We start from the raw sequence: 24,460 nt of genomic DNA, 5'->3' as shown, positions 1-24,460 counted from the left end.
AGCGTAGCCCAGCCCTGTGGCGTCAGCCTGTTGCTATCCCTTTGGAGAACCATTTTGGGGGGGGCAGGCACCAAAAAAACCCATTGCCACGGGCTTAGTGCTCCATGGCTGGGAGGGTTTGGGGGGTTTTGGGGACTGGGGAGTGGAGGGCAGCAGCAGAGCCCATCCCTGTGGCAGCAGGGCACCTCCCTGTTTGTGGCTGACAGCCCCCCTGGCCTGGTTCACCCCATTGCTATCACTTTGGGGACCCTTTTGGTGGGGTGCAGGCATCAAAAACCCCATCACCATGGGCTCAGTGCCAAGGGCCAAGAGAGCATCAGGCCTGGGAAGGGCAGCAGGTATCACCCCGAGCACAGCAAGCCCGTGGGCAGGGTGCCTGGGGTTGCCCCGTGCTGCAATAGCACCCCGGGCGGGCAATCACCCCATGAGTAACGGGGCTCTTCAGGTGCCGTGAAGCCTTGGAGGGCCGTGGGGACCTTGACTCCGGGCTGTTCCTGCCCTTATATGGTGAACACAGGCTGGGACAGGAGGGGACAAAGGTCTCCTGGGTGCTGGCACCTGAGCACTTTGCATAGGTACACTCACCTGTGCCCAGCTCCGCAGGGAAGGTGAGGGGCTGGGGTGGGAGGACGGAGGGTGGGCATGGGGAGGGGGCAGTGCATCCCACCGTCACCACCGCTCTGGCACTGGGGTGGCCTGGGGACGGAGCTTGGGGACCCACCCGTGTCCCACCTCGGGGGCTGCGCTGGGGGGATGTCACCCCCTGGATCTGAGGGATGTGGGTGCTTTCAGGGCAGCGCAGTGGGACCAGGTGGGGTTTTGTGGGGCTGGGGGAGCCGAAACCTCTCCATTGGGCACCGCTGGCTCTCCTTGCCAGGGCACACGGGGGGCTCTGCGCAACGCCAGCTGCCTGACCCCCCCGACTGCTTGCCGGTGAGCACTGCCAGCCTGGCAGGAATGGCTGTGGGCAACCTCAGCAGCACCGGGGCTGAGCCCTGGCACGCTCGGCACCTCTGTGGGGCTGGGCGCTGGTGGTGGGGTCGGGAATAGGGGGGCGCTGAAGTGGGCAGTGTGCCTGCACACACATGAGCGTGTGTGCGCATCTGTGTGCAAGGCCACCAGCAGTGGCCGTGCCATGCTGTGCCAAGCTGTGCCGGGACCAGGCTGGGTAGGGCCGGTTCCTGCTGGCGTTGAGGAGCAGGCCACTGCGCAGCGGCGTCACCCAGCTGTGGCTGCTGCGCTGGGGGTGCCCGGGGCGCTCAGGGGACCCCGCTCCCGCCATGACAGCCCCCATTAGCCGCGGTGCCAGCCAGGCCAAGGGGGACTGCAGCCCTGGCACCAGGGTGCCGGGGGGTCCCCTTATCCTGTGCAGCTCCGGACAGGGGGTTTATGGCCTGGCTGGCTGCAGACCAGGCTGGACAGCAGATGGCACAGCAGACTGGCTCCGTCCCAGCTCTTAATGACACTGCCTGCCATTAACGAGGGTGTTGCCGATGCTCCGGCAGGTCCCCTTGCCTGCAGCACCTGTCACCATGGTGGAGCTCAGCACCAAAGTCAGCAGGACGCTCAACAAGACCACACCAGGCATCCAGATATGGCGAATCGAGGTGGGGACAGGGGCACAGCCTGGGCACCCATCACCCGGGTACCCATCACCGGGCTGTTTCGGGGGGCTGCGGGAGGGAAGATCTCCCCTTTGTGTCCTCAGTGCCTGGGTTTGGGGGTCTCAGTACAGCACCCAGGGTTAAATCCACCCAGCTTTTGGGGCTGGGGGCAGCAGGGTGTGTGGGGTTGGGGCGGTATGTCCCTGCCAAGGCTGACATCTCCCTTCCTTCTGCAGAACATGGAGATGGTGCCAGTGCCCACCAAAAGCTACGGCAACTTCTACGAGGGCGATTGCTACATCCTGCTGTCGGTAGGGCAGCCTGGGGTCCCGTGGGGCACCGGGGATGGGCTCTGCCCCGGCAGGGGATGGGCTCTGCCCCGGCAGGGGCTGGGGCACAGGGAGGGGTGTCCCTGGGCAGAGTGGCCTGGGGACACAGGGGCTCTTCTAACGGGGACCGGTGTCCTGCAGACACGCAAGACTGGGAGCAACTTCAGCTACAACATTCACTACTGGCTGGGCAAGGAGTCGAGCCAGGACGAGCAGGGGGCAGCTGCCATCTACACCACCCAGATGGATGACTACCTGGGCATGGTGGCCGTGCAGCACCGTGAGGTCCAGGGCCATGAGAGCGAGACCTTCCGTGCCTACTTCAAGCAGGGACTCATGTAAGTCAGTCACCCTCGGGGACCCGCTCCCACAGTGGGGACATCCCCAAGTGGGGATGGGGACAGCCCTGTCCCAGTGGGGTGGGGAAGGCAGGAGGGGGATCTGGAGCTGGTCTCGTTCCATCCATCACCCATGCGGGTGAGTGGGGGTCCCTGAACACCTCCCTGCCTGTAGAGGTGGGAGGGGGACCCTGCTGGAGCGAGAAGGGGGGACCCAAGGCTGACACCTTGTCTGTCCCCGCCCCCCCCAGCTACAAGAAGGGTGGGGTGGCATCGGGCATGAAGCACGTGGCAACGAACACCTACAACATCCAGCGTCTTCTGCACGTGAAGGGCAAGAAGAACGTGGTGGCACAAGAGGTGAGTTATGGGATGTGGGGGGGTCCCCGGCCACCAGCCTCTATACAGAGATGCTGTTTGGGGTCAGGATCAGGCCAGAGCTCCCTCCAGACACAGCTTCCTTCAAGCGGGGGACAGAGTGCGTGTGGGGCCATGCCGCCTCACCTCAGGAGCAACCTCACCCCAAAAAGCCCCTTTTGGGATAGGGAGGAGGAACACAGGCTGGAGGCATCAGCACTGAGCCAGTGCAGGTGGGGGCAGCAGAGCCAGGGGGACCAGGTGTCCTGCTGCTTGTTTCTCCCCTCAAATCCCATCCCACTGCAGGTGGATATGAGCTGGAAAAGCTTCAACCGGGGGGACGTGTTCCTGCTGGACCTGGGCCAGCTCATCATCCAGTGGAATGGCCCTGAGAGCAACCGAAACGAGAGGCTGAAGGTACATCCAGGGGGTCCCTCCATGGAGGAAGGGGGTGACTGGCCACCCTCTCCTCAGTCTGGGCTGACCGCTTCTCCCCCGGGCGCAGGCGATGACCCTGGCCAAGGACATCCGGGACCGGGAGCGCGGGGGCCGTGCCAAGGTGGGCGTAGTGGACGGCGAGGACGAGGGTGCCTCGCCGGGGCTCATGCAGGTCCTCACGCACGTACTGGGCGAGAAGAGGGACATCAAGGCGGCCACCCCTGATGACAAAGTGGATGAGAAGCTCAAGTCCTCCCTCAAGCTCTACCAGTGAGTTGCCAGGGGTGGGTTGCCCACGGGGGCATCTCGCAGGGTGCCAGAGGGACCCAGCACCCATCTCTGCTATGTCCCACAACTCCAGTCCCCTGGGACAGCCACCAAGAGGGATCAAGGCCGCTGCAGGGGTGGGGACAGGTCATTGGAGCAAGGGAAGTCCCTGGTGCCAACAGGGTTGGTACCCAATGGAGAGATGCTCATGCAAGCGTGACCTTTGGATACGGTGGCAATGTCCCTGGGTGGTCCCATCACATCTGACACCCCTTTGTCCCTCCTCGTGGCCAGGAGTGAACTGCATGGCAGGGCAAGCTGCAAACCAGGTTGCCACTGTGGCAGGGCAAGAAGGTCCCTGGGTACCACCTCTGCCATGATCAGGGTGGGGAAGGGGATGGGGAGAGGACACCCCCACCCAACCCTGCCACCCCAAGGTGGGGATGGAGAGGGGGTTTTTCGGCCCTGTTTCTAACCCCTCCTCCTCTCTTTTCGCTTGCCAGCCTCTCCAATGCCAGTGGGAACCTGGTCATACAGGAGGTGGCGATTCGACCCTTGACTCAAGACATGCTCCTGCATGAGGTGTGTCACCCATGGGATGCTTAGGGGGTGCCCAATTTCCTTGGCAGCTTTAACCCTTCAAAAGCCGATTCGCCCACCAAATCGGCTTTTGAAGGGTTAAAGCTGCCCAAAGTCCTAATTCCTTATGTTGTCCCCCCTTCAAGGATTGCTACATCCTTGATCAAGGAGGTCTCAAGATCTTTGTGTGGAAGGGCAAGAACGCCAACAAGGAGGAGAAGCAGCAGGCGATGAGCAGGGCGCTGGTGGGTTAGGGGTCGGTTATGGGGCAACCTGGCTGCTCCCCGGGGTGCCAGGCACCCCATGCCCACGATCTGGGTCCGAATTCCCCCAGGGCTTCATCAAAGCCAAGAACTACCCGGCCAGCACCAGCGTGGAGACAGAGAACGATGGATCCGAGTCGACCATCTTCAGGCAGCTCTTCCAAAAATGGACTCTCCCCAACCAGACCAGCGGGTTGGGCAAGACCCACACCGTGGGCAAAGTGGGTGAGTGTCCCCTTCCGATGCTGCAGGACTCCTTGGATTGGGATGAGGGAGGGCTGTGGGGACCCCCACAGCCGGTGGGATGTGGCTCAGCCCTCTGCCTTTCCCTGCAGCCAAGGTGGAGCAGGTGAAGTTTGATGCTACCACGTTGCATGCCAAGCCCCAGATGGCTGCCCAGCAGAAGATGGTCGATGATGGATCCGGGGAGGTGGAGGTAGGGTGGCCGGGGCAGAATGTGGGACCCTCTCAGGGCACCCCCTGGGCTCTACCAGGGGATGCCGTGGGGTCCAGGGGCTGCAGGGCAGGGGGATACACCAGCCCTGGCAGCAGCACGTCCCCATCCCACCAGGTCTGGCGCGTGGAGAACCAGGAGCTGGTGCCCGTGGAGAAGAAATGGCTGGGCCATTTCTACGGTGGGGACTGCTACCTGGTGCTCTACACATATTTTGTGGGGCCCAAGGTGAACCGCATCATCTACCTCTGGCAGGTGAGACCCTCAGGTCACTGACCCATGGCTGGGGGACAGGGCCACCTCCCTGGGCCGGGGGTGCTCTGCCCCTACCCAAGACCCCATGGGAATAGCATGAGGGTCCCCTCTTCCTGAGAGGGAAAAGGGGGCCGTGGTGGGCACTGAGCCCTCCTCTGCCCTGCCCAGGGCCGCCAAGCCAGCACGGACGAGCTGGCCGCCTCTGCCTACCAAACCGTCATCCTGGACCAGAAGTACAACAACGAGCCTGTGCAGGTCCGCGTCACCATGGGCAAGGAGCCAGCCCACCTTATGGCCATCTTCAAGGGCAAGATGGTGGTATACGCGGTGAGCGCGGGGCTGCCGGAGGGTGGGGAGCAGGCAGACAGGTGACCCTGCGGCACCAGTGGTGACCTCCTGTCCTTGTCCCCCCAGGGTGGCTCCTCGCGGGCGGGCAGCAAGGAGCCCACGCCCTCCACCCGCCTCTTCCACGTGCACGGCACCAATGAGTACAACACCAAGGCCTTCGAGGTACCTGTACGCGCCTCCTCCCTCAACTCCAACGACGTCTTCGTGCTCAAGACCCCCAGCTGCTGCTACCTCTGGTATGGAAAGGTGGGTACTGCCGGGCACCGGGGCGGGTGCTGCCGCCTCCAGGAGAAATGTCCCCTTCTCCTCTTCCTCCTCCTCGGCCGGGGCCGGTGATGGAGCAGCCATGCTTTCTTGGCAGGGCTGCAGCGGGGATGAGCGTGAGATGGGCAAGATGGTGGCCGACATCATCTCCAAGACGGAGAAGCCAGTGATTGCGGAGGGACAGGAGCCACCTGAGTTCTGGGTGGCCCTGGGGGGCAAGTCCCAGTATGCCAACAGCAAGAGGTACCAGCCCTGTGCGCAGGGGTCCCCTGTCCCTACCCACCCTCAGGGGAAAGATGGGCCACCAGTCCCCAAGTGGGGTGAGCCCCGTTCGCACCACCACAGCCACGTTGCCTCCCACCAGGCTGCAGGATGAGAACCCCTCCGTGTCCCCCCGACTCTTCGAGTGCTCCAACAAGACAGGCACCTTCTTGGCAACGGAGATCGTAGACTTCACCCAGGATGACCTGGAGGAGGATGAAGTTTACCTGTTGGACACCTGGGACCAGGTGAGCTGGGGTGGCACAGAGTGGGGGGACACCTTTGATCCCACAAACTGATGTCCCCAGGGGGGTGGAGGACCTGCAGCAGCCAGGGGTGGTGGGATGGGAGGCTGGAAACTGCCATGTCCCTGGCCCCATGCTGTTTTTTTCGAAGCCCCCTTGTTCCAGGGATGGCTGAGGATGGATTCTTGGTGCCCTTCCCCGTGGACAGATCCTGTGTGCCCCCAACCATGGGTCGGGCACAGCCCCAGAGGGCCCCATCTCACCCCAGTGGTGGGTGGACACGGTGACCTCGTTGCAGGTTTTCTTCTGGATTGGGAAAGGAGCCAATGAGTCGGAGAAGGAGGCAGCGGCGGTGATGGCGCAGGAATACCTGCGGAGCCACCCCAGCGGGCGCAGCCTTGACACCCCCATCATCGTGGTGAAGCAGGGCCACGAGCCCCCCACCTTCACTGGCTGGTTCCTGGCCTGGGACCCTCTCAACTGGGCCGTGAGTCGTGGAGGGGGCTGGAAAGACCAGGGGAGCCCTTCGCAGATGGGACCAGATGTGGATCTGGCCCCAGCCAGCATCTCCAGGGTGCAGGCAGCGGTTTGCCCGATCCCTGCCCGTGCCGAGGGGCTGAGCGCTTTTGTCCCCTTCCCAGGACAAGAAATCCTACGAGGCGCTGAAAGCCGAGCTGGGGGACGAGACCAGCCTGGGGCAGCTCACCTCAGTAAGTGGCACAGGGAGAGGGGGCGGCCAGGGCGGGAGGGGGGCACAGAAAGCCCCTCCGTCCCCTTGGCAGGCGGCAGGAGGAGCTGCAAGGACATGTCCTCCGCTGAGGGGACACCTGGAGCCAGCCTGGTGCCTCCATCCCTGGGGCAGCCCCTGATGGGACCCTGTCCCCCTGCCCCATCCAGGTGCTCACGTCCAGGCAAGAGGTCTTCACCACCACCACCACCACCCTCCTCCCCGACAAACTGGAGACCTTCCCGCTGCATGTGCTGGTGAACACCTCGGCCGAGGACCTGCCGCAGGGCGTCGATCCCAGCAGGAAGGAGGTGAGACGAAGCCGGGGGGCTGCTGGGGGGGACCGGGGGAAGCCGCCCGGCTTTAGCTCAGCCTCCTCTCTCCTCCTCCAGTACCACCTCTCCGACAAGGACTTCCAGGCTGTTTTCGGCATGAACCGCTCCGCCTTCGGCAACCTGCCCTTGTGGAAACAACAGAAGCTCAAGAAGGACAAAGGACTCTTCTAGGGCGGGAGCCTGCGCACAGGGACAACCCCAGCTCGCTGTTTTTATTAAATAAAATGGAGCTGGAGAGTGGGGCTGCGTCTTTTCCCTTCACCCCTGGGCTCAGCCCAGGCGTGGGGCTTATTTGGCAAAGAGGCGGCACACGGGGGGACACAGGTCTTGACCAGGCACCGAGGCACTGCAGGGAAGGACCCCCAGCTCCTTTTCCCTGGGTCCTTCCCTTGCCCCCGCCGTGCTCAGAGGTGATGCAGAAGCTGCCCACACCGCGCTGGGCACCCCCGGGCTCCCCCATCCCACCCCGGCAGCCGCAGCTCAGGGCTAAAGGTCTGGTATACAGCTGGAGCCGCTCCCTCCGTTATCGCGCCAACCTCAGTAAATACGTGCGGTACCAAAGGTAAAAGCAACAAGCCAGAGGCTGATGGGGTGGCACGTGTGTGGGGACAGACACCGGGGAGCGCTTGTCCTCGCCCCGGGAGGGGAGGAGGGCATCTCCCTCCCGCCTGGGAGCCACGGGGACCCGGGCAACTGAGCAAAGTCCCAATGTTGGACGGGGGGCAGAGGCGCGGCGCCCATCGGCTGCGGCATCCGAGAGGCAGCAGCCCAGGCAGCGTGGAAATAAGATCCCAAATCAAGAGAGGATTAATAAAGAGGTTTTAATTTCACAAAAAAAAAAAAAAAATCTATCTACACATCATTTAAAAAGGGGCAGGGGAACCCAAGAGCAAAAACTGTAAAGAATAGAGAGGAACAGGTCTGCTAAAACACAGAGAAAAGTGCTGCTCCACATCAACAGTGTAAAGAACCAGAAAGTCGGGGTGCAGGCAGAAACCGGCAGCGGCCACCCCGTGGCAGGCAAGGCTGGAGTCCAGCAGCAGAGCTGCAGGGACAGCAGCTGCCAGGGGTCCTGCACCCCTTTCTCTCTCTTTGGCGGGCGATTACAGGGATAATTCGCTCCATTAAAAAGAAAACAAAGCAGATGAGTTATTCCCAGCCCCCTCCCAAGCACGGCGATCCCCACGTGCCCCGTGCCAGGGTGAGCAGCAGCAGGAAGCACCGGGCTGGCCACCAGCCCTTCCTCGGGATGCGGGATGGGAAGGAAGATGCACGGGCGATGATTATCTGTGCTGCACGGAGCAGGAGGTGGAAGGCGATGCCACCGGCGTCTGAGCCCCGCTCCTCCTCCTCCTCCTGCTTAGCTCCTCATATCGGTCTCAGGCTGCCGCTCCGGTCGGGAAACCAGTCCTTGCTTTGCAAAGGCTCTTTGTGCAGCCCCGCTGGCCGGGGCTCCCCGGGGACCCGCGCACACAAGCTCCAGTTCATTGACACGAACGGTTTTGTACCTCTCGGAGTAGGGGAGTAAATCGCAGTCAAACAACGAACGGGCGAGAGGAAGGGCAAGATGGGATTTCCTTGCTTTTATGTGCTGAATCATGCTTGGACTAAATCGGGCTGATTCAGGAGCAGGTAAATGTTTAACCACGACTCTGTACATCTGAGAAGGAGCCTGTGGGCGTTCAGGGACCGAAACTGAACTTCTCCACCTACCTATACCCCAGGATGGGTATCCCACCTGGAAGGGACGACCTTACTGAACTTGCTGCTGCGACAGCGTGAGCGGTGGGAACGCCGCAGCTGGTGGGCAGCACGCCCCTTGGGGATTACACACCCGCCTTCCTCCCCGCTGCTCTCCGACAGCGAGAAAGCTGGCTTCTGCGAGGAAGGGGCTCTGCCGACACTCCTGCCAGGGCGAAGGTGCAACTGAGCTGCCGTATGCCAAACAAAAAAGCTTAAATTAATTAATAGATGTATGCAAATTCTTAATGGCTAGGATAATAAGCAAGACCTTTTCATAAAACAAGGAACGCTGGTTTCAAGCATCAGCTGTCACACCTTGACCCAAACAACAGCTGGTTTTAAACAAAACTTACTGCACTGAAAAGTCAGGCAATGTTTGCTTTTATTATAAATTAACTGGAGTGCAGCGCCTTGCAAAAACAACCTTGCCACCCAAAAAAGCAGAGCTGACTTCTGATGCTACAGGAATACCGGTTATTTACAGCACTAGTGTAGGATGCGCCTGGGGAAAACAGGTTTGCCCTCTGGACGGAGCAGTCCCTTCATCACATTCGCAGGGGCCATCAGTTCAAAGGACAACTCCCACGTCACCGCCTCTTCCCATCGCCCAGAATTCTACCAAAATTAGTATCGACAATAGAAAAGTATAATGCTTTGTAATAAATTAACATATACACCCACTCGGGCTGCATCTTACAAGATAAATGCTCTGTCATGTTTACAACCAAATGTTCGCTCCTAGCTCGGAAACCAGAAAGATGTCACCCTGACCAGGTCCACCAGGTTCCTCCGACACGCGGACTGAAAGGTCAGTCAGTCTTTTCGCCACGCCGGGGTCCCCGCCGAGGACCACCGTCGGCTGTCGCTCCCTGCGGCGCACAGAGGTGAGAAGAGGCCACTGAGGTAGTGTCCCCGTGCCAGCCCGCTAGGATAAACTCTAGTGTGGAAGTGCCCATGAAAGAGGTGCCTGCTGTCTCCTAAATCAATGGTTTTGTCTGCTTTGCTTCAGCTGATTTATTCCTGAGAAACTCCTAACAATAGTTTAAAAAACCCAGAAACTATCTCGACAGCAAAAAAGGTGGGTTTTTTTTTTCCGTTTTGTTTTTTTAAAAAGTATTTCACCTCTAAAACTCAAGCTGCAAAAATCAGAACTAGAGGCCAAAATAAGAGCAACTACTCTGCTTAACAGCAACAACTTCTCTGAAATGAGTAAATGCCAGCGAAAGGAAACATCTGCCCCTGCTAAATAAGTGTGAAGGTGCTGAAAAAATGAAGTCACTAGGCTCTTCCCCCCCTGCTGAAACGAGCCATAAAAGGAGCATCATGTCTCTAAATCCAATAAAATGCAACACTTCTTCCTAACTGTGTTCTGTTTACGCTGAACATGGGCTTTCTGAAAGCTTTCCACCTGGTTTAGTTTCACAGTTTGAGCGCTCTGCACTCCTCAGAAAGGAGAACAGAGGCATAGCTGCAGTAAAAACCCTCTTACCCTGGGATACGAGACCACCAAGGCAAGACCATGGTTCTCAGTCAAAGAGCAACTCAAGTGCCAAGCGCTATCCTGCAGACCCTGCCTTTTCCCACCGTTCCCGATTCACGATGACCCAGCGCAGAAGGGGTAACGCTAGAACGCTCTTTCCCTCCCGGAGGACGGCAAGCGGCTGTTGCTCACCTCCTGCTCCTGTTCTCGGTCTGCTCCAGGTGCTCACCTGCCCCCAGAGTTACATCAAAGCAGCCCTAAGCAATACAACTTCAGTGCGAAATACTGCACACCCAAAGAGAGACCTCTCCTCTCCAAACGGTACTCATGCAACAACCTTATGAAGAAAATGCAATCAAATAATAGAACTTGTAAAACAAAAGAAACCACAAATATAATCTCATGTCTAAAGGAGGATGACAGTGAATGGTGTAAAAAAAAAAAAAACCGACAGAGCTGCCACCAGGTATGCAATACATTCCACAGCACCGACAGTTTGTTTCTGGGAACCGCATGTAAATAGCGGAGCGCTTACAAACCCATGAATGTCAAAACGCATCAGCTTGAGGGATTCCAAAATGCCTGTTAGCGAGACGACTGGCAAAAGCGTACTCAGTGATCTGGGTTTCCAGTGAATATTACTAACACAACACACGCCAGGTTACAGAATCTATTGCTTAAATTGCTCTCGAAGAAAAAAAAAAAAAAATGCCAAGTGATATGTAAATCTTCGCCACTCACGTCTCACGGGTGAATGGGCTTTTAAAGTTGAGTCTCTTTTTGCACTATTTTTTTAAATCAGTTTATGAGCAGCTGTAGTCTTGTGGCTTGATGCAACTCTTTAAGGCTCCATGCTGACAAAATTATTTGAGGAACAATAAAAACTTCACCACAGGAGGATCGCTCTGGGATGTCAAGGTTTAAACGCGTGGTTCAGGCCCAGGACTTGCACAGATGGTTCAACAAACCGAGCGTCCCATATTTCTACCTTTTGTCTCTTGTTTTGGCCCTGAGCTGTTTGTTACTCCTGCGTGTCTGGCACAAGTTCAGAGTCTTCCTTGTTCCTCAGGAGGAACAAGGTGTTTTACTCTTCACAGAGGCTGACGAACCGATCTTCCTACTTCCATGCTAAGTGGCTGTGCATTTTTTTCTGTTTCTAGTAACTCATCGAAGATATCCCTAGAACAGAGGGAAAGACCAATGGTGAAACTTAGGTAATCCACAAAGTCAAGCGTCACGGATCCTGGCAGAGAAAGGCATCTTATCTGGCATCTCTAAGCAAGGCTTCTTGAATCCCACAGCACTTTTTTTTTTTTTTTTTTTTTTCATTTATTACAATGAGTAAGGTCAGTGGTAAGCCTCAGAGAACAGCAACAATAGTGAAAATAACTCCTGGCTGGTAAAAGGATCAGAAGCAACACAGGACAGTCTGTGGATGAAGTAACACCCTTTATTAGAGCAACCAGTAAAGACAGAAGAAGGGACAAACTGAGGCACAAAGCCCCTTCTTCAGTTCCGTTTGCCTGAAAAGGTATCATTTCTACCTACAAACCTCATCTTGCCTGTGTCCCGAGATGACCACGGCTGCAACAACGCAACCGCTAGGAGCAGGGATAAGGGCATTTACAACCATCACAGCACTTAAGGAAAAACCCAAGCTCCATTATGATTCCTGAAGCAACGAACGCATAGCTGAGACAGTGAATCCCCTTCTTAAAAGATGATTTAATGCATCTTGTTAAAACGCTATGTATTGGTGATGTGCAATTCCACGCCTCTGGACTCAGAGCACTTCAATTTTGTCATTCTTCCATGTAATTCTGACTACGATTTCTTCCGACAAATACATGGAAATACTTATCATTCCAGCAAAGAGGACTAGAGGGAGACGAGAAACCTGCTTCCTCACAAACAGGAGCACCAAAATTCCCCAAGACACCTACTTGTGCATATAGAAGAAGATGTAGCCGCTTCGGTCTCTGTCACACTGAACGGTGGCCTCTAGAGTTCTAGACACTTCCAGGTCATTGTAGGTGAACCAGGACTGTTTCTTGATATCATAGACATCACTGATATAATGACCTTAAAAAAACAGAGAATGCACCTTTCTTTTCATGCTGCAGTTCAACCAGTAAGCTGGTTAGGTAGATACTCTGGTCCAGCAGCCTGTGTCAGATTTAAATGCTAAGACCCATAAGATCCTGGTCGCTCCATCCTTCCTGGTCAACGAGCTGGTAACAAGCACAAGCAATTCCATGGACCCCGTAAGCAGGACTTTGTCCCCATGCCGCAGTTAGGCACCGTGACATCCTCAGCCTGCTCCCCTACCAGCAAGGCACAATGGAAGACTTGCTTTGCTGCCTGAATTCTTCTCTGCAAATAATCCTGCTACAGTAATTCTGCATCACAGATTTTTAAGCTAGATAAGAGATGAAGAATAAAATACGGTATGTTTTACCTGAAGATGATGTGCTTCCGATATGGCTGACGATGCTGATGAGGCGATAGGAGTGAGGAAGCTCTCCTGTCTGAAAATAAAGACCAATTAAAGCTTTTAGGCATTCACTTTTGTCCCATGTAGCTTACGGACAAGATGATTTATACACCTGAGATACGGGCTTTGGCTACCGTATTCGAAGCTGCAACCCAATCAAAGATTACAGAAACAAGACTGGTTCAGGCCAAACAAGGAGAGCTTCCAGAATTGGGAAAAAGCCTCCCATCTTATTTAATCTTTCAGCAAGCCAATGGTTGTGCAAAGGCGCCAGTCTGACCTCAGAACAGATGCTGACATGAGCTCTACACTGCAAACTTTTCTAAACAACCATTTCCTGAGCGACTTCCACTGATGTCAGAATTAATCCACCAAATAAACAGAGAAAGGCAAAAAGGGAACACCACGCTTACTTCCGAAATATCAAAGAATTACCCTTGATAATGGTATACAGATTTAACAGTTAACGTTGGCTATGTAGCCCAAATTCTCTCGTCCTGCACCTGTAATGTCAGCAGACAAGGCCCTCTTTGCATGCAGGAAACATGCTCTGTCTGTTCACTGACAATAAAACTGAACAATGGTAATTGGCTTTTGACAATTATTGTTTAATCCTCTCTGGCCAGGAAATGTTATTGGTACAATTCACTGACAATACTCTTAAAGTGAAATTCTTGGTTAAGGAAATTGGTAAAGAATTGTAAGAAAATAAAACTGCTCAAGGACGCTCCAATTACTTAATCTTTTCCACTCTACACAGTATTCCTTCCACTGAGGCAGGCAGGCAACTTTCACAACGTGGCTGTGTGGAGTCCGAGAGCGCTAGCAGCTGGCAGCTCAGCCTAGGTTACAGTTACATTTCACCTAACGGGAATAAGATCTTGCCACAACTTCTCAGTTCTGGTGGTGCCGGATCTAGAAGCCCACGGCGTTGCAACTAAACCACCACACTGGCTGAAGTCCTCTCTCTCTACAAGCAAAAATTTCAGGCCCATTGCTTTACGTGCACTGAAACATTTCTGGTATAAAATTACTGTTTCCTTTTCACGACTATCCGCATCTTACACAAACTCAGAAGGTCTCTGCAGCTGTTTTGTTTTGTTGTTTGCTTTGTTTTCTTTAAATTAAAACAACACAATAGGACAGACTTAAAAGGACAGACATTTTCTATCTTTTCCCTTTCGAACATACAAGACCTTTCTAAGACTAAACAAGTACATCTGCTCTGTAAAACTCCCTCCAACACTAAACTGATGGTAAGGAGAGGGTGTATTTCTCAGTTAGCTTTTGAAATCATGGATCACACCTCAGCATTTCTCTTCAGCTCTTCTGCTTCAGCTTCTGAATACTCCATGTCAAGAACATCCTCATTCCCAGAGTCTTCATCAGAACCAACGCTGTCCAGGAGAGAGCTGTTAAACTCTAGATAGCACGGAAACAACGACACCGTGTGAGAAGCCGTGGCACGCACAGGAATCCACAACAGGTTGAGCTATACCTACCCACATAAACATCACAATAAAATGCTAACATTTCAAGCTTCCTTTCCAAGGAAAGCAGGAGATACTGAAATTTCCAAATAAAAACTCTCTCTCCCTTCCCCGGCTCGTCAAAGCAATAATTAAGAAAAATATCTTGGACTACAGAATTAACTTTAGCATCATCTCTTTCTCATACTTCTACAAAAGGGCACTATGGCAATGACAGCTGGGTGATAAAAGAGCAGCTAAACACCCAGTTCGCTCCAGAGTGCTGGTGGGTCTGCAGCCAGAACCAACATTAAAAGAAGTACAGCCAGTCTGGTCAGTGAACTGTAAGTTTCTGCAACAAGAAGCTATGAATTACAGTTTTAACTATAAATTGCATTAACAAAGTGCATTTTTCAATTAAAACTGGCATCAAAACACTACTGCTGGCAGCAGGCATCTTTTCATTGTTTTCAATGGTAAGAAGGCTGCTCACCGCAGGAACTTCCAGTTTGCTTGGCTGAGCAAAATGCAGGCAGCTTTCTGTAAAGAGCCGGAAGGCACCACTGCTCCCTGTACATGCTGTTCCAAACTTCCTGGGATTCTGCAGCTACCCGACTAATTTAAGATTTTGTACAGTACTCTTAGGAGAAGTAGCTATGCTTTCACCAGCTAAATTAAAGCTATGAAGTCATGGGTGGATAAGAAGTTGAGATTAACAGGACACTGCTCAGGATACACATATATTCTTTTTTTCTTAAAGACACTATCACATCGGTTATGATGGAGATGTTTTGCAAAAGAGATTCTCACACTGCTTGCCCTATTAAACCATCAGACATCAGATTAGTATAATCTTCTTGGGAAGTTTACAGATGACTCCCTTTAACTGAGAATATTTTACTGCTGGTTTCCACACTTATTCGGGCTGTTGTAAGCTAGACTACAGCCAAGAAACGCAGCCTCTTAGGTAGGTCTCTGCATGAAGCACTTGCCACGGGTATTGCTAAATGCCACTTCACCAACGGTCCTCGGGTGACTAGCGGTTCTTTGGTTGCAGCACCACTGGGAACCTTTCTAAGACAAATACTACCAGATATATGCTGAAGATTATTAGCATCTCCTTGAACAACTGCTGGTTGACGCCTTATAAATGACACGGTAGCAAGTCAAGAAGCACAAGGCAATGCTCACGTTTAAGTCAAGCAACTGCACATCGGGAGAAGGAAGGATTTCTAGTGCTGAACTTTTCCCGGCCAAAAAATCAAAGAAGACCTGAGAGGGACTGGGCACTCAGGCTGCCAGAGCTCATCAGGGGACTGGACTCAGGCTGAGGGACATTTAAGCAGCATTCAACTTCTCTTCAGCAGCAGGCACAGGTCCATCCAGTAATACCTGAGGGCCTTTAAAGGTGTCTGAGCAACTATGAGTATCTTAACACAATAGTTCCTTACCCCTCCCTCTTCCTCATTGGAGCAGGAATTTTCTCTTGGTTATGCTTTGCTCTGCCAGATTGTATGAAATCACTCGCATGCCAGCCTCACACAAATGTTAAACAGTGCCTGAGGCTCACCACACTGTGTGGATTTGGAAAAGACAGATAGTGTATTTTGGGTTTCTTTTTTTCACCCCCAACAGCTATACCTTGCAGTGAGGTCTGTCTCCCTCCTACCCTGTATCAGATAGAGCACTTATTCATTTTCCTGGGCGAGGCCAGTGCATTCATTAATTAGCGCTAAAATATCAATGCAAGTAAGAAATAACCCTTACGTTCTGACTAGAGCCATTAGCATGCTGGCTTTTGCTGGGAATGCAAAATTTCAAGGTCCATCTTGCTCTCTCTGTATCAATGTTATATACTAAGTGTATATTATAATTTAATATATATTACCCCCCCCCTCATTAAGAACTCAAGAGAATGAAATAAGTTGTTTTTCACATTAAGTTTTTCCTGACTTTTGCTTTCACAACCAAGGGCAAGAAAAGCTGACCTGAGCAAAGCCAAACACAACAAAGCATACACCAAAAGAACATGAAATCCCAGCTGTCTTACAGACACTCAGGAGCTGCACTCATACATACAGATCTATTTTCCCTCAAAAGCAACATCCTGGAAGAAGTTAAATAAGTTTCACCTTGTAGACTTAATTCCGTGGCTCGTTTAAGGTCATCATCCTCTTTTTGTTCTCGCGCCTCCTGATGGGAAGAGAACAAAACTTAGCTCATTGAGACACTTCACTGTTTAAAATTCTTGTGGTGCTCTTTTTCCATTGAAACTGTGCTGCTCTGGTTTCTACAACAAACCTGACATTGTAAATTAAAGGTTCTGTGTGAAGGAATGTTTGCAACCAGCGAGAGTCCAATGTTCCTGTGCAACAGAACCTGGGACAAACCTTCATTAAGGCTCGTCAAAGCTCCTGAAGTTTGGTATGCAGCAGAGCGAGTCTCTAGTAGCACCAAATGCTTTCTCTGGATCATTAATTTGAAAAGCATCTGAATGAATTTGCAACCCTTTGCTAAGGAAAGCTGTCACTTACACACAAAGCTCCTCACACTTCGGCAAAATTTAGACTTCTTCTGCCCAAAGCCAGCTGAGGACCGAGTCGTTAAATCCTGACAGATTTTATTATTTTTAAGCCATTTGAAAGTACAGCCAGTGGTTCTATGTAACAGGTGTAATTCACAAAGGCTGGATGCAAAAAAAGACACCACTAAACAACCAGGTATTAAAAATACTACCATGAACAAGTAGCAAAGAAACCTCAACTCAACAAACCCTTCTAATCTTTGGATAATATCATGCCCCTGTTCCTCCCACCATTCTTGAAAGCTCAGAGCTACAGCAAGCCAGTCAATAATACTTAATGAGCTGGCTTCTTAATTCAGGGTATGAATGCTTTCAGTGCACCTGAACGCAGAACCCTAACTACGTATTTCAAATCAAGATAACCACAGCTACCGCATTTCCATGCCTGAATCATTAGAATAGCAGATTTTCGCTTCAGAACTGGAGCAGAACAACACTCAAAGGGCAGTTTTACATTATTAGCATGAGGCCTTTTATCTCACTATTTCTAAAGCATTTGGGAATCTTTGTTAAACTACTCAGCATCGCTGAATCAAAGCTACATCTGGCATGGAACATACCAACCAGCACCTCATAATGAGTAATGGGAAAGAAAAATCCAAGAGCCATGGAAACATCAGATCTCATAAGGAAAAGCATGACAGCTTTAGTATTAATAGAGAACAGACAAGGGCACCTATTTAAAGAAAGACCTGGCTAAGCGCTTGCTTCACTCTCAGTGGCTTCGTTAAACTTGTGGAAATCAGTTACAGGTCTTGAAATTCAAGTGGAATACAGATGGTTAGCACACAACCCGAGATCCCAATCCTTTCCAAGTCTACTTTAAAGGACTTCCTTTAGACTAAATTATTTGGGATCCTGTTTCCAATTTACTAACAGGGAAGGATCACATAAATGCTCAGTTCCTATATTCTTCACTAGGCATCCCCTACTTGCTAGTACCAGAAACAAGGCACTGGGACAGACAGATCTTTAGCCGGACCTGGCATGGCTGTTCTTAGCCTTTGCTTTGAAACCTTCCTCTTTCACTTTGAGTCTTGACACTACACGCTGCAAGAAGCAACTGCCAGGGAAGCTAAAGGTGGGCTTGGTTCTTGGTGACAGATAGTACGAGTTTAGTTCAGTTTATCATCGCTTTTATAAAATGTTACAAGCCCGTGTATAACTGTGCACGGAAAGCTTTGAGAAATCTGCAGGTCTGTGATGCGATATATGGTTTCCAAAGCACATACAAAACGTGCCAGATGTATCCAGTGCTGTCACTCTGACACTGGAGCGAGAAGAAACCCAAACCTTTTTTCATCTGGTTCTCTCAAAACACCAGCAGAATCCCTTTGCAGTTACTGCCTGAATACAAGCTTTTCCTTTAGCCATCAGGTTTCCAGTGTCGGGGAAGATAACTCAAGGAAGCAAACTTCATTCCTTACTTGCTCTTGAAGGCTTTGAGCCAGTGCCTGCTGAAGTTCTTGTTCTTCCCTCTCTCTCTCCATATCGTACTGCTGCAGCCAGTCAACCTCCCCCTGGGAGCCTTCCGGAGTTTTGTTTTCCTTATTCTCATCAAAATCTTTAGTTATCTCGGTGAAATTGGCAGGACCTGAGGAATCAGAAAGTACAGTTACGCTTTCCCAGGTCTTCTGTTTGTTACCAGCTAAATCCTCTTTAAATCACCACAATCCTTGCAGCACAGTGACATCTATTGACAGGGAGAGCTCACCAGCCACAAAAAAACCACACAAGAGTCAAATGGAAAAAGCTCCAAAGTGCAGTCTTTATACTTATTTTATCAGGTGTAAGATGAACCATTTGATTAATCCCTGAACCTGTTCTCTTCTTAGCCTTTTATGTTGACTCACAAACAGCAACTTTAGCTAAAGTAAGATGTCACACACAAGTAGGTTTCTGCAGCCATGAAGCTGACACTTGAATTCCTCTAGAAGGAAGCATGGATTATAAAAATTTGCATTGCATATTATACCTCAGAGTACTACAGACGAAGCCACAATTAAAGCCAAATCATATGTAAGATGGAGGGAAGCACAAATCTCAAGCACTGTTTAAATGGGTCAAATTTTTGCTTCAGGTGAGAGCCTCAATCTTGTGAGCACTATCTACAGCTTTAAAAGTGCAAGAAGATTATAACTTTTCAGTTCACCTTTAAAGCGAACACTACGGCAGAAGTATTTTACCACACTTCTGGCGTGAACATTCATTCAACCACTGCATACAACTCCTGCAGTTGCAGGACACTTTGATTCTGCGATTTGCTTGCAGCTGAGAAAGAGTCAGGACCTGCTCCAACAGCTATCACGAAGCAACATGTGAAACTTTATAGTTTTGCCCTATGCAGACTTCAACATCTGCTCATTAGTTATTAGCAAGGATTACACAAGGCAGCCTCAGTATCTGTGACCTCTTAAACACAAGACCACCAGAACCAGAACTGTAATCCATCAGTCTAATCCTCTTAAGATGAAAAACAAAACAGAATTTATTACATGACCTCTGAAAACTTCCAATGTAAGAAGAAATACTCACTCCACTCACACAACTGTTATTTGAGGATCACGCAGCAGAAAAGACATCTGTCATATCTAAATTAGCCTTTTTTGAAAGCACCACAAATTATTCAGTGTTTACAAAAGAAATTATTACTAGAGGTAAGAAGAAAGGGACCAAGTTAAATCCGTCATGTTTAGAATCATCTTGTGTGATATAGCAAAGCACCCTTTGCAATTAAGTTTCCTTTAAATAGAACATAGGATTGTGAACTCAGGGCGTGTTATATTCAGCTGCCATAACTGGTAACTCAACATACACACGTATCTCATCTGAATGCCAAACTGAATGCTTTGAGTAGTACTTGTGTTTTTTTCATCATACAGAGTCAGACACAGAAAGCTGAATGCAATGTTGAGTGCTTAACTGCATTCTTAATCAGAAAATACAGAAACTTTTATTAAATGCATACTTTTTGCTTAAGTGTCACAATAGAGCCTGCAAATAATTACACTATGCTTTCCAGAGGAAACCTGGAGAGAGATACATTTACGTGGCCACGCTCTCACAACTCTCTCTCGCACAACCATAAGCAACATTAGTGTATATAAAGGAGGGCACAAACAAGGCTGACCACACACTTAGTTTTCTTATACACTGCCTTCTAACATTAAAGCTGTCAAGAGCTGTCCACTGAAACAAGTGTGATTTTTGGTAATAGAATGGGGTTTTTTGTTGTTAATATTTAACCTCCTGGATCTTAGAGGAAAAGGAGAGCATATTTTTGGCCTGGTTTTCCAGGCTAGTGGAATTAAAAATCTGACCGAAAGCATGTAGCACACAACAAATGCTAAACACTGACATTTCCTTCAGCCAACTAAAGGACGACACTCAATTTCCCCACACTGAGATCAAACAGGCTCCTTCTTGTACTTAACTGTGTTTCTGTGTCAGAGGCCATAATTCACATGCTGAGTCTCTTATGCTCTCACATAAAAAGTATTAGAAAAATTACACAGATAGAGCTAAATTCATTAGTAACTAGTGACAAAATAACTGCATTTATGAAAGCATTCCAGACTCGTGCACCCCAGACATCACTCTCGCACAACAGCAATGTGAACACTGCTACCGTGCTGCCCAGACTGCAACAGCTACAGAAATGAAACCACTTTCTGATTATGGAAGATTAAGTTCCAGACCCTGCCAAATCTTAGTAAATTGAATTGTCTGGTACGGGAATCAGCAGAAGCATGTGTTAATCAGGAGAGAAAAAAAATGGAAATTAACTCTGAAGATGACCTTACCTTTGTCAGAGAGGTGACAGACATACAAGAAAATACATTTTCACAGTTCAATGAATTAAATGCTTTATACACAGGGAAACTGTAAGAAAACTCTGAGGAAGTCGGGCAGTTTCAGCAGCGCACTTGCATCCAGATTCTGCCACCATACATTACTGACCTGCTGCTATCAGTAACCCGCTTCAGCTTGCCGTAGTCCAATTAAGATGGTTACTCCACCTTACCTGAGTCTAACGCTGCTTTGGGTTTCTCCATCTCCATAGATTCCAGGTTTTCCGGCAATTCCTGAATTTCATCGTCTCCAAAACCAGTGTCTGGGCTGCTTGTGGGCTTATCTTCATCATGGCTCAGAGACAGGGAAGCTTCCCTTTTGCTAATCTCTAAGACGGCTGCTAGCAGCTCATCTTCACTCATCCCATCAAAACCAGCATTACCCAGCTCAGGTTTATCACCCTCCATTTTACTTCTTTTTGAACCCTAGAGATGAATGGAGTTATGATTAAGTGCTTGAATAAACAGGTATATAACATCAGCTTTACATTTCTGTGGAGGTTTTTTTTTTTCCTTTAATTTTATTAACCCCAGGGAGTGGGAGCTTGGCTCTGCCAACATTAAACAGATAGTTATATGAGACTCAATGGAGAGACAACCTTTGTAGCTACATTCACTCCAAGGAATAATATTTAAATATAAATTACAACCAGTTTTTACAGGCTCTGTGGATTAACATACACAAGATAAGTCTTCCCTTCTCCCTCCTTTCTTTCAACACATGTGTTCCACCTTTAGTTTCTGATGAATCCTCAAGCCTCTGGCAAGTCAGTGCCAAGGCACAAGCAGCGAAATTGTAAGTTTGTTAACAAAGGCTGAAGCAGCAACATGAGATTAGTTGAATTTGAACACAGGGATACAAGAATAGGAACTGAAATCAGGCTGGTATGAAGAGCAATTAAAATTAGGTTTGGTGCTGCAGACTTGCCATACAAAATCTTGGGCACGGGGGCAGGACTCCGCAAACCGAGTAAGAAAAACAGTTAACCAGGGAAAGGGGGGAATTATTCTTTCCTAAGGAGAACATAATAACTTTAAATTGGAAAAAAGGAAAAACACTTTAGTCTTAATCTGAATTTTTCCTTTTTTAGTTATTTTCCTAAAACTGACACTCATCAACTCCTACACCATACTGATTTGCAAATAATATAGTAATTTCAGTTGTTTTGATATTAACTGTTAATCAGGAGGTTAACCTCCATGTATATATATTTACACAATTACACTACTTACCATATGCTTAGAATTTTTTTTCCCCTATATTATGTTAAAAATGGGAAAAAATAGTTTCTATCAGAATGTAGTTATCCAGGTCTTATTCCAAACTGCATTTGGATGGATCTCAGAACGTTGTTAAAATAAACAAAAACACATTTTTACTGCTGCTTTTTAGTTAAATACAACAAGCTTTTGATGACCAAGACTAGTCTTATAGAGCAAACATTTTGTATTAAAACTGGCTTATCAAACAAGATTAGCAAATGAATTAGCCAACTAAATTGCTTGTTCTAGACATCATGCCCTCCAAGAATTAGAACTGACAAATTTAAACCTCTCTCCTCACATCTATTCATGCACTGAATAAGGAAAGCAGAGTACCTGCTTTTTAACCTTTCTGATTTCTCTCTCTGCACCTGTAGGCTACTAATGCCAAAACTGGTTTAGCTCTTCAGCAAACCCCAGTTCCAGGCACTTTGCCAACAACTACCACTAATTCAGTGGCTGGACTTTAAAGACTTGGCAGCATCTGTGCACTATTTGAATACAACTGTTCTATGAGAAATTATTTGCATAGATTTTAAGTAGCTTAGGCTCTAAGACAGGCTGCTTTAAATAAATATTTTTAAAACGTACTTCAAATACTACTTCATCTGCAGAGGCAGAAATCACAGAAATTGCAGTTCGGCTCACCTTACCTGGATAACTGCTATTTGCCCCTACAACCCAATGTTGTGTACACCCGTTGTTCCAGCTGTTGTCCCACACAGCAGGACTGTTTTGCAAGCAGTGCCCCGTAGGGGATATACCAGCCGTAGGAAGCGACTGCCAAGCCCCTGATGCAACCCCATCCACAGCTGCTATGAGAAGCACACCAAGGGAAATGGTGCAGCGGCAGTAATGCCACTCTGCCAAGGACCAGGACCAGGACTAGGTCCTCCCAGGAAAACACTGAGAAGGACAGGATCTGGTTAATGATAACTGATGGCCGGTCAGGCCTGTGGCTGAGGAATGGCCAACGTGCATGGCCACAAAGAATGAAGTCACTTTGTGGAATCATCACCACCACTGTCTCTTTCCCACAGCAGGCTGGAAAGCCTATAATTAATTTGCTATTCAAATTAATAGGCTTTATTCCCACAATTTCTGCCCTCACAGGGTTTGTGCGATAGAGACTACCTACACTCCCTCACAAACAAAATTCGAGGAAGAATCATTTAGGACAGTTTGGAATACTTTTTCTAAACGTAAGACGGACTTCAAAGACAAACTAGTTTCCTTCCCCCACCCACAGCCAGTTCTGTGCCATGCAGGACAGCAGTAGCCTACCCTGCTCCTGAGACCTTCAGCAAAGGGTTTTCTCCTTTCTCCCAAAGCATTCTGTTCCATCCCTACACATCCTGAGCATCAGGAAGTTTTCCCTAATATTTAATCTAAAAATTATTTTCTGCAATTTAGTCTATTACTTCTTGTTCTATCCACCACAGGCATGGGAAAGAGCTCAAGTGTTTCTATTAATTTCTTTCCCTTCCTTGAAGACACAGGCCCTGCTTGGGTTTCTCGTTAAACTAAAGACCCAAGTTCACTTGCCTGCTCTTTCCCCCAAAATCTTCCTTTCTAGACCTCCGACCATTCATGTTCGTCTCCTCTGGCCCCTCTCCAATTAATCTATAACTCTTTTCAGTCCGGAGTCCAAAGCTGGATACAGAACTCCACCTAAAGCTCAATGCTGAGGAAAAAGGAGGGTTACTTCACACAACCTGCAGGCTATGCCTCTTGTCTATACGCTTTTGTTTTCAACCAGCCTGACCTTGCGACCGACTGTCACCTTTCACGCCCTTTCTGAAGGCCCACTGCTTTCCCAGCTCTTCCCAACCTGCATTTACAGTCAATTAGTCCTGCTAAGATTAGCACCTTTCACCTGTTCCTACTAAACAACGCCTCTTATTTTCATGCACTTTCTCAGACTTGTCAAGATCATTCTTAACTGTAGTTCTGAGCTTCATCATACTGGCAGCCCTTCCCAGCTCTGGGTCTTCTGAAAAATAATACTCATTATCTATTTTATCATTTATTAAATACTGAGTGGATCAGGATCCTCCCCTGGTTTGATCTTCCCATCAGATCAGAAACTGTAGATATCTTCCTCTTGTTACCTGTTGCTATTCAGCCAGCTTTACACCTGTCCTTTAATGCCATAATCAAGACCACAAGTCTCTGTTTGATTAAAATAACCCCATGAACATTGTCAACAACTTTAGAGAAGTAGAGATGCAGGACACTTATCCTAAGCACTAGGTCTGCAACACTCTTAACAGAAGAAAGTGGTACTGCAAGATAATCCTTTAAGCTGCTTGTTTTCCCTTCTGGGTCATCATTCCTTCCCACACAACTCATCTACCTGCTAATACACTGCCCTGATAGAGGCAAAAGATACCTTGGCAACATTAATACTAGTCACAATAAAGAGCTCAAAGCCAATTTGAAGTTAACTGCGCCTTTACACCATTGAACTTGATCTCTACACACTTCTACGTGTCCACCTCCAAAGACTGAT

General features: G+C 49.6%; 2 protein-coding genes across 7 annotated transcripts in view; one reads left to right on the top strand and one right to left on the bottom strand.

Moving 5' to 3' along the window:
- Positions 1-1,496: 1,496 nt before the first annotated feature.
- VIL1 (villin 1) lies at positions 1,497-7,258 on the top strand. Its single transcript, XM_009462145.2, has 19 exons — positions 1,497-1,607; positions 1,841-1,915; positions 2,075-2,271; positions 2,523-2,631; positions 2,935-3,045; positions 3,134-3,336; positions 3,837-3,915; positions 4,059-4,157; positions 4,247-4,400; positions 4,511-4,611; positions 4,747-4,884; positions 5,053-5,211; positions 5,299-5,478; positions 5,594-5,739; positions 5,861-6,005; positions 6,301-6,489; positions 6,644-6,712; positions 6,900-7,040; positions 7,122-7,258. Exons 1-19 carry the CDS (start codon positions 1,533-1,535, stop codon positions 7,233-7,235), a joined length of 2,484 nt encoding a protein of 827 aa, XP_009460420.2. The 5' UTR covers positions 1,497-1,532; the 3' UTR covers positions 7,236-7,258.
- Positions 7,259-7,889: 631 nt separating this feature from the next.
- USP37 (ubiquitin specific peptidase 37) overlaps positions 7,890-24,460 on the bottom strand; it is a 38,118-nt gene continuing 21,547 nt past the window's right edge. For 3 of the 6 annotated variants that reach the window (XM_087732689.1, XM_087732690.1, XM_087732691.1), the window contains 7 exons: positions 20,859-21,111; positions 18,262-18,428; positions 16,383-16,443; positions 14,088-14,203; positions 12,746-12,815; positions 12,231-12,369; positions 7,890-11,466 (listed from right to left, as the gene is read on the bottom strand). In XM_087732689.1, coding sequence (XP_087588815.1) covers positions 11,379-11,466; positions 12,231-12,369; positions 12,746-12,815; positions 14,088-14,203; positions 16,383-16,443; positions 18,262-18,428; positions 20,859-21,111 — 894 coding nt within the window. In that variant the 3' untranslated portion in view covers positions 7,890-11,378. Of the gene's footprint in view, positions 11,467-12,230; positions 12,370-12,745; positions 12,816-14,087; positions 14,204-15,441; positions 15,651-16,382; positions 16,444-18,261; positions 18,429-20,858; positions 21,112-24,460 lie in introns of those variants that run through there. The other 3 variants (XR_015698910.1, XR_015698911.1, XR_015698912.1) reach the window with 3 other exon arrangements.

The sequence above is a fragment of the Nipponia nippon genome, unplaced genomic scaffold (assembly GCF_047370975.1).
Source record: "Nipponia nippon isolate SJK-2023a ecotype South Korea unplaced genomic scaffold, ASM4737097v1 scaffold_5, whole genome shotgun sequence".
Lineage (NCBI taxonomy): Eukaryota > Metazoa > Chordata > Aves > Pelecaniformes > Threskiornithidae > Nipponia > Nipponia nippon.
The sequence above is the reverse complement of the archived record's forward strand: the minus strand, read 5'-3'. Positions and strand labels throughout refer to the sequence as shown.

What these genes read in the sequence shown, in the direction of transcription:
- VIL1 (XM_009462145.2), top strand. Translation starts at nt 1,533, where the DNA reads ATGGTGGAGCTCAGCACCAAAGTCAGCAGGACGCTCAACAAGACCACA. An exon ending in GCAAGATGGTGGTATACGCG is followed by an intron (nt 5,212 to 5,298) that starts GTGAGCGCGGGG and finishes TTGTCCCCCCAG; the next exon opens with GGTGGCTCCTCGCGGGCGGG. An exon ending in GCCTGGGGCAGCTCACCTCA is followed by an intron (nt 6,713 to 6,899) that starts GTAAGTGGCACA and finishes TGCCCCATCCAG; the next exon opens with GTGCTCACGTCCAGGCAAGA.